The 16,522-nt window shown below is 36.5% G+C and overlaps 1 protein-coding gene across 1 annotated transcript in view; it reads left to right on the top strand.

Annotated features, from left to right (window-relative positions):
- Positions 1-16,522, top strand: part of Slc13a1 (solute carrier family 13 member 1) — a 66,808-nt gene that overhangs the window by 30,266 nt on the left and 20,020 nt on the right. Inside the window, exon 7 of the mRNA XM_069996661.1 lies at positions 5,586-5,737. Coding sequence (XP_069852762.1) covers positions 5,586-5,737 — 152 coding nt within the window. The remainder of the gene's footprint in view (positions 1-5,585; positions 5,738-16,522) is intronic.

The following is a 16,522-nucleotide window of genomic DNA, read 5'->3' as shown; positions in this document are numbered from 1 at the left end:
GAGCAAACAAACAAAAAATTTTAGGTAACCGAAGAAAGCCCCAGGCATGAAAGAGCTTCCAAGAAAAACGAAAACAGCTACTTGCAGAAAACAGTATATGAGAGAAGGAAGTGTCTGTAATATATTCAGAGAGATAAGAAAAGAAATTATATACATAAAATACAAATAGCACTCTATAAAGCCCAAGCCCTGGGAACTCAGGCCTGTAATCCTATCTACTCAGAATGCTGAGATCTGAGGATCATAGTTCTAAGCCAGACCAAGCAGGAAGGTCTGTGAGACTCTTATCTCCAATTAGCCATCCCAAAAAAAGCCAAAGTGGAGCTGTGGCCCAAGTAATAGAGCACTAACGCAAAAGCTCAGAGATAGAGCTCAGTTCCTGAATCCAAGCCCACAGGACTGACACAAGTGTGTGTGTGTGTGTGTGTGTGTGTGTGTGTGTGTGTGTGTGTGTGTGTGTGTGTGTGTGTAATAGATTTTTTTTATTTTTACTTTATGTAAAGATAAATCTTTACATAGGACAAAGGAAAATTTTATAGACAAAATAGGAAGTAGTAACATTAAGAAAACAGGAGTTTCAGGTAAAGATAGGAGTTTCAGGTAAAGCAGGATACACATTAAAATACTAAAATATTTTCATAATGGAAGAATACAATTTTTTTCATTAAAGGCCCACTGGGTGTCAGCATAGTGAATGAACTTGACACACACAGGGTTGGTCTGTCTCTAAATCACTGAGATTCCAGAATAACAGAGCATAGCATAAAATCCTTTGGAAAGACAAGAAATGTGATTTATTTAAAAATGACAAAAAATAAACATGTTGAACAACTTTTACAGGTGGTAGAACTTGAGGACAAGAGAAAAAAAATGCCTTCCAAATTCTTAGAATTTTGTAGAGCCAGGAGGAAAAACAATCAGTTTTATGACAGGAAGAAAGAAATATCACCCAGATAATAGAAATAGAGGATTATTGATGTGATTATGTTGTTCTTTCACTTGATTGTTCTGAAAGAAGATGTAAACAATTAGGGAATTCTTGGAACTGATTTAGTGGCATATCCTTTAAAAAAATAGGCTAATTGACAGGGATAAGAAAAAATAATTGCATATACATATACATCATATGACTCTGCTCTTTTCAAAGATCGCTTGTACAACTCTAAAACAATTGAACTGTGATAAGCAAAGATATTTCAATGCACGATGTTAGAATGAGGGTACCCTCAGAGCTTGAGTGAAGAAAGTTGTGGAGTATGTTCTCAAATAAAATTAAATTAAATTAAAAAAAAAGAAAGTTGTGGAAGATGAGCATAGAGTATGGCGAAAATTTCACTGCAACTTCTTACGTTTAAGAAATTAGCATATGAAATGATGTATTATTAAAATGAGTGCAAAGATATGTCCCAAAATACCTACAAGATTGTAAAATGGCTGTGATAAGCAGAAAATGTTTAGCAGGAACTAATGCCTTTTGCAATTATCCTTAAATAAGTTTTCATCATAAATAGAAAGCTTAATGTTTTCATGCCTTATGTAGTGTAAGGAACTATTTCTGTGGCCCTGTGGAAACCATTGGTTTTGCTCATGTATGTTGTTTTTAGCACCCAAGTTTACAAAGGTGTAACTTGCTCTTGAAGTCTACAACCACTACCACTAGGTGGAGGTAATGAGTTACATCTGGGGCAGCAATGTCCTTGGGGGATGGATCTGTGTGATGATGTCATAGGCTGCTTCCTTTGGTCATGCCCTAGGACAAAATGTTTTCAATTACTTGGAAGAGCGTGTGGAAGGGTGTCATGTATGTCTAATACTTAATGAATCACGGACAGAATCAATACTGAATGTAAAAGTGTAATTATGGTAACAAGTAGTATGAAATCTTAATTAAATAAAAAACATTCTGCGGGAAGGGAAGATGGGAGACAGGAAATCACTGAGTAGGAATAAAGATACAAAGAGACTTATGTAAGACTCATGGACACTCACGTTCCATTTAAGACTCATTTTATCCTTTGAAAAATTACATCTTTAAACCAGATCTTCTTTAAATATCTGCCTACAGAAAAAATCTCTGATTTTTATACAAATAAATGTTTTAAACATTTTAATATCCAAATATATGTTTTTCTGATTGTAAAAGATACAACCTGTATCAATTAGATAACAGATAACACTAATTCCATGATCAACAAATAACAATTTTAATACTTTGATGTACGTAATTCATGTTAGCCTAATTTCTCGACCTATACAAGGACAGGGATATGGTTTTCTTTTGTTTTAAAGTAAACATCATTCTGTAATTCCCCAAATTTCTCCTTACACATTGTGACACAGGCATTTTCCTGTTCCCACTGCAGCCATGACAATGACATTTGATCACCTAGTACAGCAGCTACTTGACTACTTCTGCTCCAGCCATCCCCAGCTTCATGCTTGTTTCCAGATGATTTACTCCTCCTTCTTCCCTTGATTTGGAATTACGTTTTTCTCTTCAATACTCTTAGGATAAAATACAACATTTGCGTGCACACACACACACACACACACACACACACACACACACACACATCCTCCCACTTCTGGAGAGAGTGATTGTTTTCTTGGTGTCTGCAAACATGTGAATCCTAAGAGCAATGTGTCTTAGTGTCGACTTTTAAGTGATTTATTCTAGCTAGAGTTAGACTATTGGTCCTAGGTTGAACTATTGTCTGAACAAAATACTAAAGATTGCGTTCTATAAAATGTCATCTTTTTTTCCTCATTTATTTGGCTTAATTAGTGGCTCATCTCAGCTTTTCTAAAAAGCTACATTTTTTTTCACTCTCACTGTTTTCTACTGCTGATCATGGTTTTCACTCCTTGCTTGAATCAGCCCAGCAGTTACAGGTTTTGAACAAGAATTACAATAAATCTAGTTGTAGGGAGCTAGTGTTGGCTACTAGATAAAAACTGTGCATCTCTTATTCCACCTGAAAAACATCCACCCTCTTCACCTTTAAGAGGTATTACAATTTTATTTGAAATTAAAATATATCCTAAATTGTAATGCCTGTCTAAATGATCTATATTTGCATAAACATCTATTTTAGGCAGTATTATTAATGTTTGTTTTAAAGGTCTTTGTACAAAAAAAAATGTGTGGTAAAAAGTCCATAAGGAATTAATTATTTTCTGTTCTGAATATTTTATTTTAAATCTGCCACTACAATTTAAGCATTGTTTTTATGTATAAGCAAGTGTTGGCAGCTAAGGTTTTATATTAAATCCATTTTTTCTTTGTATTTTTGAAAGTTTTAATGTCAGTGAGAGATTATATGCACATTGTATTTCAAAATACCCATTCTTATCAATTCAATCATATGTAAGCCCTAAGTTTTAGTTGTCACTTAGTGTTGTTCATAAGAATTTTTAAGTGTATTTTTCTACCTTATTTACATATAATTTTTGCAAGTTCTCAGTGGAAATTTGTATCATACTGAAAATGTAAATCATTTCCACATAGAAAATAATATAAAGATAAATGGAGACACTTGTAAATTTACTTCTTCTGAGTGAAGAGTTGATACCTCTGGGGACTGACCTTTAAGTGAATTAACAAGTGAAAGGTAAATTACTATCCCAGAGCAGCTGACCTGGTCATGCTAAATGCCATTTCCACATCCATCCAGATTTTTAGGGAGTATGATAATGTTTTCCTTGTCAGGATTTCACACACACACACACACACACACACACACACACACACACACACACACACACACACACACACATCTTATTATGCCAGTATCACACACAGCACACCTATCTGATCAGAACAAGAAATGCTTTGTTCTGCCTTCACAAATGACCCTTGCATACTGTTGATAGGAATGTAAAATGGTATAACAATTATATAAAACAGTAAAAGTTTCTTCATAACATTAAAAATCCAGTGTGGCGGCTGACTAGCTGTTTAGGAAGATAAGATTTGGAGAATCTGCTGGCTCAGAACAAAAAAGTCTAAGACATTCCCTCTCCAAAATTACTAGCAAAAATTAGGGTTGGAGGCTTGGCTCACGTGGTGCAGTGATAGCCTAGCAAAGATGAGTCCTTGAGTTCAAACCCCAGTATCAAGTAATTTATATATACATATATAAATTTATACAGAAAATGTATATTCTATAATACATTGTTATATATAACATTTTACATAGAGTATATCTAATTACATAAATACATAAATTATATACCACAGTATGCAATATATATGCCAGAGTATATATATCTATACACACTACATATACATATACATATATCTACAATTGAGTAACACCACTTTCGTGTATATATCCAAGTCAAGTCAGTATTGCAAAGGAATATCTGTGTCTCCATGTGCATTACAGTGCTAGACACACTACCCAAGATACTGAAAACCCTTTTATTGATGTATGAGTGGATAAGGAAAATATAATTTAGATTACTGTGGTTACTGCTGATGGATCATCCCATTCTAATTTTGACTATTTCAAACCTCTCTTTTGTGCTGCAGTCTCTTTAACAAACCCAAACATATTCAAATGCCTAGGAACACCAAAGGACAAGTAATAACAAGTTCTCTTTCTTAAACACATTGATTCGTGTGTGTGTGTGTGTGTGTGTGTGTGTGTGTGTGTTGGTCCTGAGTGCTGTCCTTGCGATTTTGTGCTTAAGCTATATCACTCTAGCCTGGAGTCACAGTGCCATGTACAGCTTTTGAGTGGCTAAATGGGAGATAAGAATCTCCAAGGAATGAGCCACCAGCTCCAGGCTTCTTTGGGTACTTCTAATCCTGCAGTAAGTAGGACAGGTTTAAAGACCCAAGAAATTGATATAAGCAATCTCAAAATAATTTATAGATTAACCTACACCACTGAGCATGCTGACTTGAACTAAGTTAGAGCAGTGGAGATGGAAAAAACTGAACAGAGCCTGGGCATGTAAAAGCACATGTGCATGTAGATAAATGTAGTGATGTCTGGAAGAGAATGGTTTAAGGAGTCTCCCTATTTATGTTATTATCTGGAAATTTTTTTTGGTGTGAATAGAGGACAAATGCTTCCAAAGACTAAGTGTAGTGTTGATGTCTTAGTGTTTACAAAATGGAGTTGGAAGCATTCAATCTCTAGAGACCTATTCTCTGAGGATCAGTCATTAAAGGATGAAGACAGAACAACTCCTCAAAAGATGCCAAGGAATTTACTGACCATGTACCACCACCATCAGCAGGAAAATAGTGAAAAGTGTTGGACATCATGGTGAGAAGGGAAGAGAAGAGAGGTGAGCTGGGTCAGAGGAAAGAGAGATTAGGCAATAAGTAAAATTATGTTTGAGAACTAACTTTCAATGATTTCATTTTGAATATTTTTATTATTATCTTTTTATGAAATGTAAGATAATGTTATTAGTTTGCCTGTGTTATCATACCAAAACAGTATTTATTGCCAAAACATTATCAGATAGATAGAGCAGAGGCAGAACACATTCATTTCATGAGAAATATGACTACTGCTTATTATGACCATACGTGGTGCTGCCTCAGAGTTTATATTCTTGTTGAACAGAATGCAGTCACAGGAACAAAATATCGGTCGAAGAAGGACCACATGATGTGCAAACTGATGTGTTTGTCTATTGCCTATTCTTCTACTATTGGTGGACTGACAACAATCACTGGGACCTCTACCAACTTGATCTTCACTGAGCATTTCAACACGTAAGTAAAAAATCACTGGGTTGGTGACATTACAAACACAAGTTACATAGATGATTTGTTCCTGATTTAGAGAATCCCAAAACAGAAATGTTATACAAGATTCACTTGCTATTGTTTTCTATCAAGACATCTGTAAGGTTTCTATAGAGATCTTCTTTAGTAGTGAGACTAAAGTGTGCTGCATCTACCTAGGGAATTAACACAAGTCTGTAGACATTCCTAGTCAGATAAGAAGAAATGGTTCTTCATTAACCATTTTAATAAGACAGAAAAATACTATTATGGTAGTTAGCTGAAGTGAAGCTATATTCTTTGCATGAAACAATTTATGTTACATTTGGAGACTAACATTTGACTTTGAATGATAAAAAGAGGTACTAATTATAAAAGGCTTCGTTTTGGAGTCTTAAAAAAAAAGTTGAAGGATTAGGCCCTTGCAAGAATAGTAGCAATAGAGTCTTCTACAGACATATGTTTGACACTAAGTATAAACTTAGAACTGTGATTCCAGCCTATTACAGAAAGTGAGGAATCTGTGCTCTCAGCCACTGGAAAAGTTTTAGCTTAGTTGAGTTTTAGTTGCTTATGTTGTAAGTTTGAGCATCCTCCAGGAAAAGGCACATAACTTGCCCAGGACTTCACTTTTCCAACTTTGGGAGCTCAGGCGGATGCTATAGGTCAGGTCTGTTTCAAGCCGTATGGAGGCATCTACTTGTCAGGGTGCTCACATGGTGATTAGCACAGGGGGGAGATGAGGAACAGGAAGTAGGCATTTTATACACAAGAATTCAGGCTCCGAAACAGATGCCACACTCCATGAAGCAGATCCCCAGATCAAGAACCTTCTAGAATTATTTGCAAAATGGTATGCATGCACACTAACTTCCCCCAAATCCAAAGATTCAATGTATGTAAATCCCTATTCTCTAAATACGTTAGATTTGTGATTGCACAGATCTCTACTTGAATGTACTATTTCTTTCAATGAATACTGACTGCAGCAACCACCTTAGAAAGGAACTTTAGAAAGACATTTGACTTGTAATTGGAAGACCTCTGAAATTCGGTGCCAGAAATGACATGTTCAACATATACTCTAATTAGAGACAAGAAATAAACCCTTTTCTGAAAACTAGACTGGTATCCTTGATTGGGATTCCACATCCTAAGCCTCTCTGAGGTCATTTCCTAACATCTACACCAAGTTCTTGTTCTATCCTTGTCAGTGTTAGAGAAATGCTGACTAAACTGTTTCAACTGAATGACTTCATACACTTGAATCCATACTGTTTCTGCACAGTACATGAGCAAGTGTGTGTGTGTGTGTGTGTGTGTGTGTGTGTGTGTGTGTGTGTGTGTGTGTGTCCACCCTGGGGATTGAACTCAGGGCCTAAGCACTGTCCCTGAGCTTTTTTTGCTCAAGGCTAGTACATCACCATCTTATGTCTCAGCTGCACTTCTGGTTTTCTGATGGTTAATAAGAGATTATTGTCTCAGGACTTTCGTGCCCCAACTGGATTCAAACCAAACTGCCACCCTCAGATTTCAGCCTCCTAAGTAGCTGAGATTAGAGGTATGAGCCTCCAGCTCCTGGCCTAACAAAATTCTTTTATTTAATTATTCTCTTGACTATTTGATGCATTTGTATACTAATTGCAGATAGAAAGCATTTGAGCATTAAAAAAAAGTTACAATAATTAATTTCTGTCCAACTCCCCTAGTCATGGAAATTTAGCCAAAATTTCCTTTAAATTAGAAAACACTTAAAATTTACTTTGAAATATACAGTTTTTATTCTTAATAAATGTATTGCTCTTACATCTATGAATTACATAGAAATAATGATTTAGGAAGAAACACAAAAGGATCTTCTTTTGATTGAAAATATTGATATAGACATGGGAAAATCTATTTCAAAAACATTGATATTATTAAATAAGTGATATATTAAAACTTTTTCTTAAATGATGACCTTACAAAATGCAATATATCAAGGCAGCAGACAGACACTCAGCACTCAATTTAATCAAAAATGTTACAAAGGTTTAGAACTGTCCAAAAAGTCATATCCTATTTTCAGATGTTTGGAGCTGGAGAGAAATTTCCCTTTACTTTAAAATTTACTAAGATAACCTCATCTTTTTTTTAAATAAACATCACTTGACATCTCTTTGAGCAATACCAATGATTTTATGTTTATAATTTCATATTGGATTACTCCCAATTAAAAGAGGCTTTATGAAATCTGAGCATCAATAACTTCATATTGATAGTTAAAGTACAGTACCATCTTATAAATCTACCGATGGAGGAAGAGACTGGGTTACACAACATTTTTCTAGCTGTACATCATCTACCTGTTTATCTCTTTATCCATCTACCATCTATCTTTTCATCCCTGTCCTTTTATTGGTTAATAGATCGATAAACACAGACAAATATGCCTTATGTGTAATATCTCTATATCACAATAAATGCATGTTTTGTTTTCTTTCTTATACAAAGAAAATGAGAAAAAACAAACCTTGAAAAAGCTAAAATTAATTCAGGGGCAATAAACAGACTTCCAATGATTTGTTGGATCAATCCACATTCTTTGAGGAATGAAAGTATGCAATGTACCACTTTAAATGTGCATGACAATGCATAAAAATAAAATCTTCGAGGAAAAAGATTCCATAAGACGGTTTAGAAAAAAATATATACCTCTGAAAAACATTAAACATGTAAAACAAAACACTTTTTCTTTACATATGGCATGTCCTAGCCAGGTTCCTTATATAAATTTTGATATATACATATTATCAAAATATCCTTGCTGTAGAAAAGAGAAGATGGTGACTAAAGCCCTGTGCTCTGGGGTTAGAACATTTCAGTTAAAATCCCAGCTCCCCTATCCACCAGCTAGGTAACGGTACAAATTGCTTAAGCTCTCTAAACCTGATACCTTTCCAAAAATAGGAGAGAGATAATCTATGGTGTCTCTCTTAGAAGGCTGTGAGGTTCACCTAAAATAAGCAGCACTGAGAACAGCACTGACACAGAACCCATGCCTGGACTCAATAAATGCTAGCTGTTATCACTACCAGAGTTGAAAGAGCTGACATCTACTTCTTGTGAGGACCAAAACAAGGTCCACCAGACCCCAAAACTACCTCCATGAAAAAAATGTCCCTTCCTGGAAATATGACTGCTGCAATATCCTAAGAGAACTGTAGCTAAATGCAGTATGCTTGATTGTTAGAAAAATTTGTCTGCATAATCTACAGTGATCATAAAAGAAGCAAACATCATGTTCCTGGAAAAAAATGAGTGCAAATAATTCATAAAATCAATGTATGGAAATTCAGTAACAATTTTCTGGAGACAGACTGGAACAGTCGGCCTGCTTTACACAGTTTAGAATAGCATTGTGCAAGCACATTGATTGACATTCAGAGTCTGGATAGAGGAAAGCAATTAGAAGTCTATTACAAAGTGCAGACAAATGATGAAAGGCTATTGTGAAGTGAAGGGAGAATTTAGACCACAGACACTGCAGAACAAAAAGGTCATTAAGTAATTAAGTAAGAGTCCTAGGATAAGGACTGGTTAGGGCAACTCTGGGGATGTTTGTGCATGTATGTGGTAAGACAATTGTGCTATATCTTCTGAAGAAGACATGGCAAAAGCAGATTTACTTGAGAAATTGATAGCATTAACCAGGACATGTTCTATTGAGGGTTGTTTGGTTTTTTTTTTTTGGGGGGGGGTCCGGTCGTGGGGCCTGAACTCTGGGCCTGGGCGCTGTCCCTCAGCTCTTCAGCTCAAGGCTAGCGCTCTACCACTTGAGCCACAGCACCGCTTCCGGCTTTTTTCTTTTTGCTTATGTGGTGCTGAGGAACCGAACCCAGGGCCTCAGGCATGCAAGGCAAGCGCTCTACCACTGAGTCATCTTCCCAGCCCTACTGAGGGGTTTTTCCATAAAGAACATCTTCAACAGGATTTTTTTTTCTGGAGGTGGGGCTTGAACTCTTGGCTTGGGCACTGTCCCTCAGCTCTTCAGCTCAAAGTGAGAGCTCTACAGCCTGAACCACAGCTCCACTCCCTGTTTTCTGGTGGTTTATTGGAGCTTAAGAGTCTCATGGACTTTCCTGCACAGGCTGGCTTTGAACTACCATCCTCAGATCTCAGCCTCCCGAGTAGCTAGAATTACAGGCGTGAGCCACCAGCTCCAAACTTCAGCAGGATTTTAAGTGTATTGTTTGAGTCCCTTGTATTGACTCACAATCTATAAGGGTAAAAATTAAATTCATGAGTGTAGGAATAGTGGTCAATTAAGGAGATAATTTTAAAATAATCCAAATATAGATAGGCTCTTAAGAAATAGTTATTTTTTTTAAAAGGTGAGAAAATACATTAAGCTAGGAAGAGAGAATCAGAAGCTTATTGTGTTTGGAAAGCCAAAAGAGAATTCCCTTTCCAAAATGGAGGATGAGTCTTGAGCACGGAAGATGGCAGAAGAGAGTCAAGTGGGACGATACTAAAAAAAGGCTTTCGGTTCTCCTTGGTGTGCAAGAGGAGGGTAGATTTATAGAAATAACTGGCTGTGGGCACAAGTCAGACCCAACAGGGTGAAGGAGCAAGTCCATAGGAGGGATGAGAAGGAACGTTCAAATGACTGAAGTTTGACAGAGGGAAGAAGAAAGTGTGAACAGAGCCTTGGTAAACCCTCTGAACAGGAAACGCCGGAAACACTCTGCACCCCATAACTTCTTTTTGTCATCTTTATTTTTTGGTACGTTTTTTATTTTAAAAATACTATACGGAGGGGTTACAGTTACATGAGCAAAGTAATGAGTACATTTCCTTCTTTTGTCATCTTAATGGAAGTGTTTATTGGCCCTTCCACTAGAAAAGCCAAAACCAAAAATCTCCTTCCCTTGCTCTGTACCCTATCCTTCCCTTTTCTACCCCTCTGTGGGCAAACATATAATACCTTGACTGTTATTCCTGATGGGAACCTGATTCTATTGGTAGTAATCTAGTTGTTAGCATCAGGAGTAATAAGTGTTACTTTTATAAGTGTTAGTGAAGCACCACCCTGTCATTAACCTATTCCTTCTTGCTCTGGCTCATGCAAGACCAGCCAACTTGCAACATCTCTAACCATATGGCTACTATTCAACTTGAAAAATGTACTTTAAAGACAATTAGGACTTTCATAGTAAAGGAATTTCAATGCATCAATATCACCCAACAAATACAACAGCTACTAACTGAATACGTATAAAAATCTTTTATATATAAAAAATGGAAGATTAGGACATAGAAAATGTCATGCCTTGCTGATGATCATAGTATATTATTCAGTTCCAACTGTAAAGAAAGAAGCATAGAAAGAGCTTAGAGGAAAGTTATATTATGATTGATTAGTAAAGTCTCTGTTAGTATATGTCAGATATCTGCAGAGGTCTCACCTTATCCACAGGGGATAGAAGAGACATGATAAAACTGAGTCCATTAATTAAAAAGAAATTAATAAGTGAGCATAAAAGCAAAACAAAATAATAATATAAACATGCTATAATAAAAGTTATTGAACATGGTTTCTCTCTTGAGAGTCAAGACAAATATTTTCAGATCATCTTTGACTATGAGTAACTAATCCACAGAAAGCGACATCAAACTGCACTGCATGGTAAGTTCAGAAACTCAGGAATATTCAAAGAAACGTGTTTATATTCGCCCCAGATTCAAAGTTCGTATGCATATCCTCAGCCCTTTGTTAAAGAGAGTGAAAGTAACATCAGGTACCAGTGGCTCACGCCTGTAATCCTAGTTACTCAAGAGGCTGAGATCTGAGGATCATGGTTCAAAGCCAGCCCAGGCAGGAAGGTCCATGAGACTCTTATCTCCAATGAACCACTAGAAAACCGGAAGTGGTACTGTGGCTCAAGTGGTAGAGCACTCACCTTGAGGTGAAGAGTTGAGGAACAGCGCCCAAGCCCAGAGTTCAAGCCCCACGACCAACCAAGAGAGAGAGAGAGAGAGAGAGAGTCAGTCAAGGTAAAGCAATTATCATCTTTCGAAGAAAAATTATTTTCTCTCTAGAAATAAACAATAAACATTTTGCAGAAAAAATTCTGACAACTATGGCAGAAATTGTTTGAACACATCCCCACGTTTAAGTTTGAATGAGAACCCGAGTTCAGATTCCAAGCCTGCAATAATAAAGCTAAATGCTTCACTTCTGTGAACATTAATTCCTCATCGATAAAGCTGGGATGATACTAGAACTTAATACTGTAATGACTGAAAGTTATTGCATGCAATTGGCTGTGGTAGAGGGCCTGGCACATAGTAACATGTCCGCTGCGCTGGCTGCTGTCATTGTTTCTTTGGCCATTGTGGTTGGAAGTTTTGGCCTAGCTCATGAATCATGACTAATTAATATTTTTGAAAAGAAACTCCTGGAAGTACTCAAATTAAAAAAAAAAAACCAAAGTGGCTGTGTCTCAGAAATATTTTTTTTTTTGTTTTGCTGGTCCTAGGGCTTGAACTCAGGGCCTGAGCTTTGTCCCTGAGTCTCTCTGTGCTCAGAAATACTTTTTAAAAGTCACTAACCAAAATGATTGTAATCAATGTGGACACCAGCTTATCATAACTGCTAATGGCCCAAATCTATTAGAGTAAGTACATTTGCATGCCTACATCCATTCTTTTGAAGCCATTTCTGTGTATTCTGTATATGTCATTGGAATTAAAGTTATCTACTTTACAGGAAGGTTAACTGGTCGTAAGATTTGCAATGATGATGTTTTCTTCCTAAATGTCAATACTTAGGAACACATGCCTAGGTCAAGGTAACGTTTTTGTTATGCTGCATTTATTTCTGTAGCTACTTTTCAATGTACATTAAACCTACAAGTTTATGACTATTTCACAACGTACATGGAATTCTCTATTTTCCGCTGGGAGCCAGTCAGGGTCACAGATGCTTAATGAAAAGCAGTTGTGTTTTAAACTAAAACTCCTCCTGGGTTACAAAATCCAGCTAGACTATACCATCTATGGCCTTGAACAATCCACTTAGCTCCCTGAGACACAGCTTCTTCCTGGGTAAAATGGAAATACAATGCTTTTCTTGCAGGATTTTGATTGGAATTAAGAATGCTTAGTTCATCTGCTCATTTTTGTGCTTGTGCCTGAGCTCTAGAACTTACAAGTGCCATTGACATCTCTATCTGACCCTCTTTACATCTCAACTGTATTTTCTCCCTGATTTTTCTTACCTAATTCTGTGGATGTGAAAATACCATCTTTGCATTGATAGCTACTGACTTTCCATCTCTGTCTCTGCTCTTTCTTCTTAATTCTACACTCAGCTGTCTGTCCAATGTGATCATTTGGAAAAATAAGGGACATCTCAAGTCAGTAGGCTCCCAAGAGCCTTCTCAATTTGCTGCCCTACACTCCCTCTTAGCCTTCTTGTCTCCTGCTAGCTGTTCTACTCTCAAACTTCACTATTTCAGTCAATGGCATCTTTTCCCCATTTCTCACATCTAGAATCTATTGCCTTCTCTTTATCTTTACACCTCACCTGAAGTGTGTGACACCTTAATGTTTGGACATATTATATGGGACCCAGGTGGTATCTCAGATGAACATTGTATACTGTCCAAATAGAAGTGTCTGCATCTCCTCTGAAATTCATTAGTTCTTTGCAATAAAGCATTAAAATTTTTGTTTTCTAGCTTTTGTGAAATATAAAATACATCCTCCATATTCACTTTACTATATTCATACAATGGCACATGAAATTATTTTCCTATCTACATGTGGTTTAGTCCTCACTGGCCAACTCTTCCCCACTGCTCTCTCTTCTTCCTGCTCTTCTAGCCTTTAACAGCCACTGTTGTAGTCTTTATTCTGTGAGCTCTAGTGCTTTAGGTTTCCTGCATGAGTGAAATCAGATAGTGTTTCGCTTTCTGTGCCTCATTTATTTCGCTCAACTTGATACCATTTGGGTCCATCCATAAATGACTCTGTTTTAAATGAAATGCTTTCATCCTTTTTCTGACTGAATTTTATTTGTGTGTGTATCACATTTTTTAAAAAATCTATTCAATAGCTGATGGACACTTAGATTGATTCTGTTTCTTGCCTCTTGTGAATGAATATGCAATAAACATGGGAGGGCAGAGGTCTGATTTCATTTCCTTTGAAGATAAGCCCAGTGAAATTGTGGCGTAACACGAATGGTTATAGAAATTTACATTCAAGAAAACAGTGGACAAGAATTCCCTGTTCTCTACATCTTTGCCAATACTCCTCTTTTGTATCTTTCCTCCTTGTAGCTATGTGGACTCACCTTAAGTATCGCTTCCTCTTACTGTTGTATATAGAATGTCTCCCTTCCCCTGATGATTTTTATTGTGCTATTCTATTTTATTCTCTATTCCAGTGTTAAGGTTAATTGTTTCTTATGTGTGCCTTACTTCAGTGTAAACATTGTAAGTGTCTGGACCAGGTCTGTCTCATTACCACTGTATAGCCAATAGCTAGAAGAGTACCTGGCATTAATATTCCTCCAGGTTATAATATTTCAGGCAGATACCATAAAACATAGGATTAGGCGGAAGAAAAGAACCTTATCAGAATTGAATTTCTTAGCTAACTTATGATAGAAAATATCAATAGTTTCTTTAAGCTACTTTCCTGTCTCTTCATTTGGACAATTTGAGGGGAAAACTCAAGGAAAGAAAGGAAAGAACAAAAATAATCCCTCAAGCACTTTATTCAGAATATTCATTCTACGGGTATGCTAAGGTCAAAATCACCGGACCACAGTTCTACGTGCTCACTTTTATACTTCTTAACTTTCCCATGAGAAAGATAACCACAAAAACAAAGTTTAATTTTGAGGTTTTCAAATTTTCTAAATGAAGTATCCCTGCAGGCAAAATTTCTGGAAAGCTCTTCTTCAAACATATTTTATGAGAGTTTTCTCCAGTGGTGGGGAAAAGCAATGCAGCCTGACTCCAAAGGTATGAGCTACAGATGGTGAAAAACAAAATTCGGCTGGAGGCGTTGTTCTGAACCTAATCCATGAAGTATTTCCAAGTGTCTGTAGCCTTGACCAACTCACACAGGTCATTCAATAATCCACACCTAATAAATGGATAGAAAATCAGCTTAAGGTTTTTCTTTGTATTTTATTTTCCAGCTAAAGGCTATAGAAAAATTTCAAATATCAACTAGTTTTAATACAGCATTGTGGATACAATTTTTTTCCATTCTCCTAATTCTATGTGTTTCCTAACATTGTTACTTCCTAAATATATAAATAAGTAAAATAATCCTTGGATTTCTTGGAGGTGATTAAAAATTATCCTCAAGCTGAACATGATAACTCTAGGGCTCAGGAAGATTAGTAATAGCTATAAGCTAAAAGAAAACTATAGAAAACATAACAAAATCTAGAGCTTTTCAAAACTTACTGTGGTTTTTTTAAGCCTTGGAAACTTAGAAACTATCCTAAAATAGTAAAACTGCTTACATATATGTTTGTAATTTGAAATACTGAATTTTTTATATCATTTTATATCATTGTTTCTCAAACAAGTGATAGGTACCCTGGGTTAGTCTGAAGCTCATACTCCTCTTTCCTCAGCCTCAATTCTGGGATTACAAGGGTATACCATTCTCAGCCGCATGATCTTTTTTTTTTTCTGAAGGGGGGTGGGTCGTGGGGCTTGAACTCTGGGCCTGGGCATTGTCCCTCAGCTCTTCAGCTCAATGTGATCACTCTACTACTTGAACCACAGCTCTACTTCCAGCTTTCTGGTGGTTAATTGGAGATAAGAGTCTCATGGACTTTCCTGCCTGGGCTGGCTTTGCACTGTGATACTAAGATCTCAGCCTCCTGAGTACCTAGGATTACAGGTGTGAGCCACCAGCACCTGGCCCACATGATCATTTTTAAGTAGCAAAATACAAGGTCTGATCTAAATAGAATAAGAATTCAAAATCTGTATGCATTTAAGGATTTTTATATTCTGCAGTTTCAAAAATACAAAAAATATGTTAATGATATTTTTATTATATCTGTATTTTTCAGATTTCCAACTCGCATTACCAACTGCTTCTCAAATTTCCTAATGTAACACTATGGTTAAAAACAAATGCCTACATGAAAACTTATTTGGTTTTTAAACTATACTTGAAATTCATAGTGTAATATTTTCAAAGACATGGGTGCTTGTATTTGACTATATTTTCATTGCTATTGTTTTATGGTATAAGTTTTAAAAGTTGAAGATAGCTAGAAGAGATAAAGAAAACATTGATGTTTTCCACAGAACTTTTTACACGTTTTAATCTGGCCCAGAGTAATAACTCTGGGCATGTGAATGAATCCCAAAGCACTATCCAAAGCTAGGAAAGGGCTATCACATAGTTGCTAAAGTGGTTGTGTGCTTTGGGGCAGAAGAAACAGCAAAGCACAACAATGGGAGACGATCTGGACTGGAGCCGACTTCCTTTGTAAATGTCAAGGATGCCAGCTTCTAATGTAAAATTGTGCTTTAATTCTCACCTGTTTTTGAAGCCTGCTTATTTGTCTTTCCTCACATATATCCTTGTTACTATTAATAGTAACAAGCTGTCCATGCACATCCATTTCTTGGCATTTAATGACTACCAGGTTCCATGCCCCCAAACCATCAGGTTTTTTTCCCCCCGCAAGTACTTCCTTAGAGACTGACTGAAAAGAAAAAAAGAATCACAACATGCCCATTCTGG

Source organism: Dipodomys merriami, unplaced genomic scaffold (assembly GCF_024711535.1).
Source record: "Dipodomys merriami isolate MVZ:Mamm:240054 unplaced genomic scaffold, mDipMer1.0.p SCAF_5, whole genome shotgun sequence".
In the NCBI taxonomy this organism is placed as follows: Eukaryota; Metazoa; Chordata; class Mammalia; order Rodentia; family Heteromyidae; genus Dipodomys; species Dipodomys merriami.
This window is presented reverse-complemented; position numbering and strand designations above follow the sequence as displayed.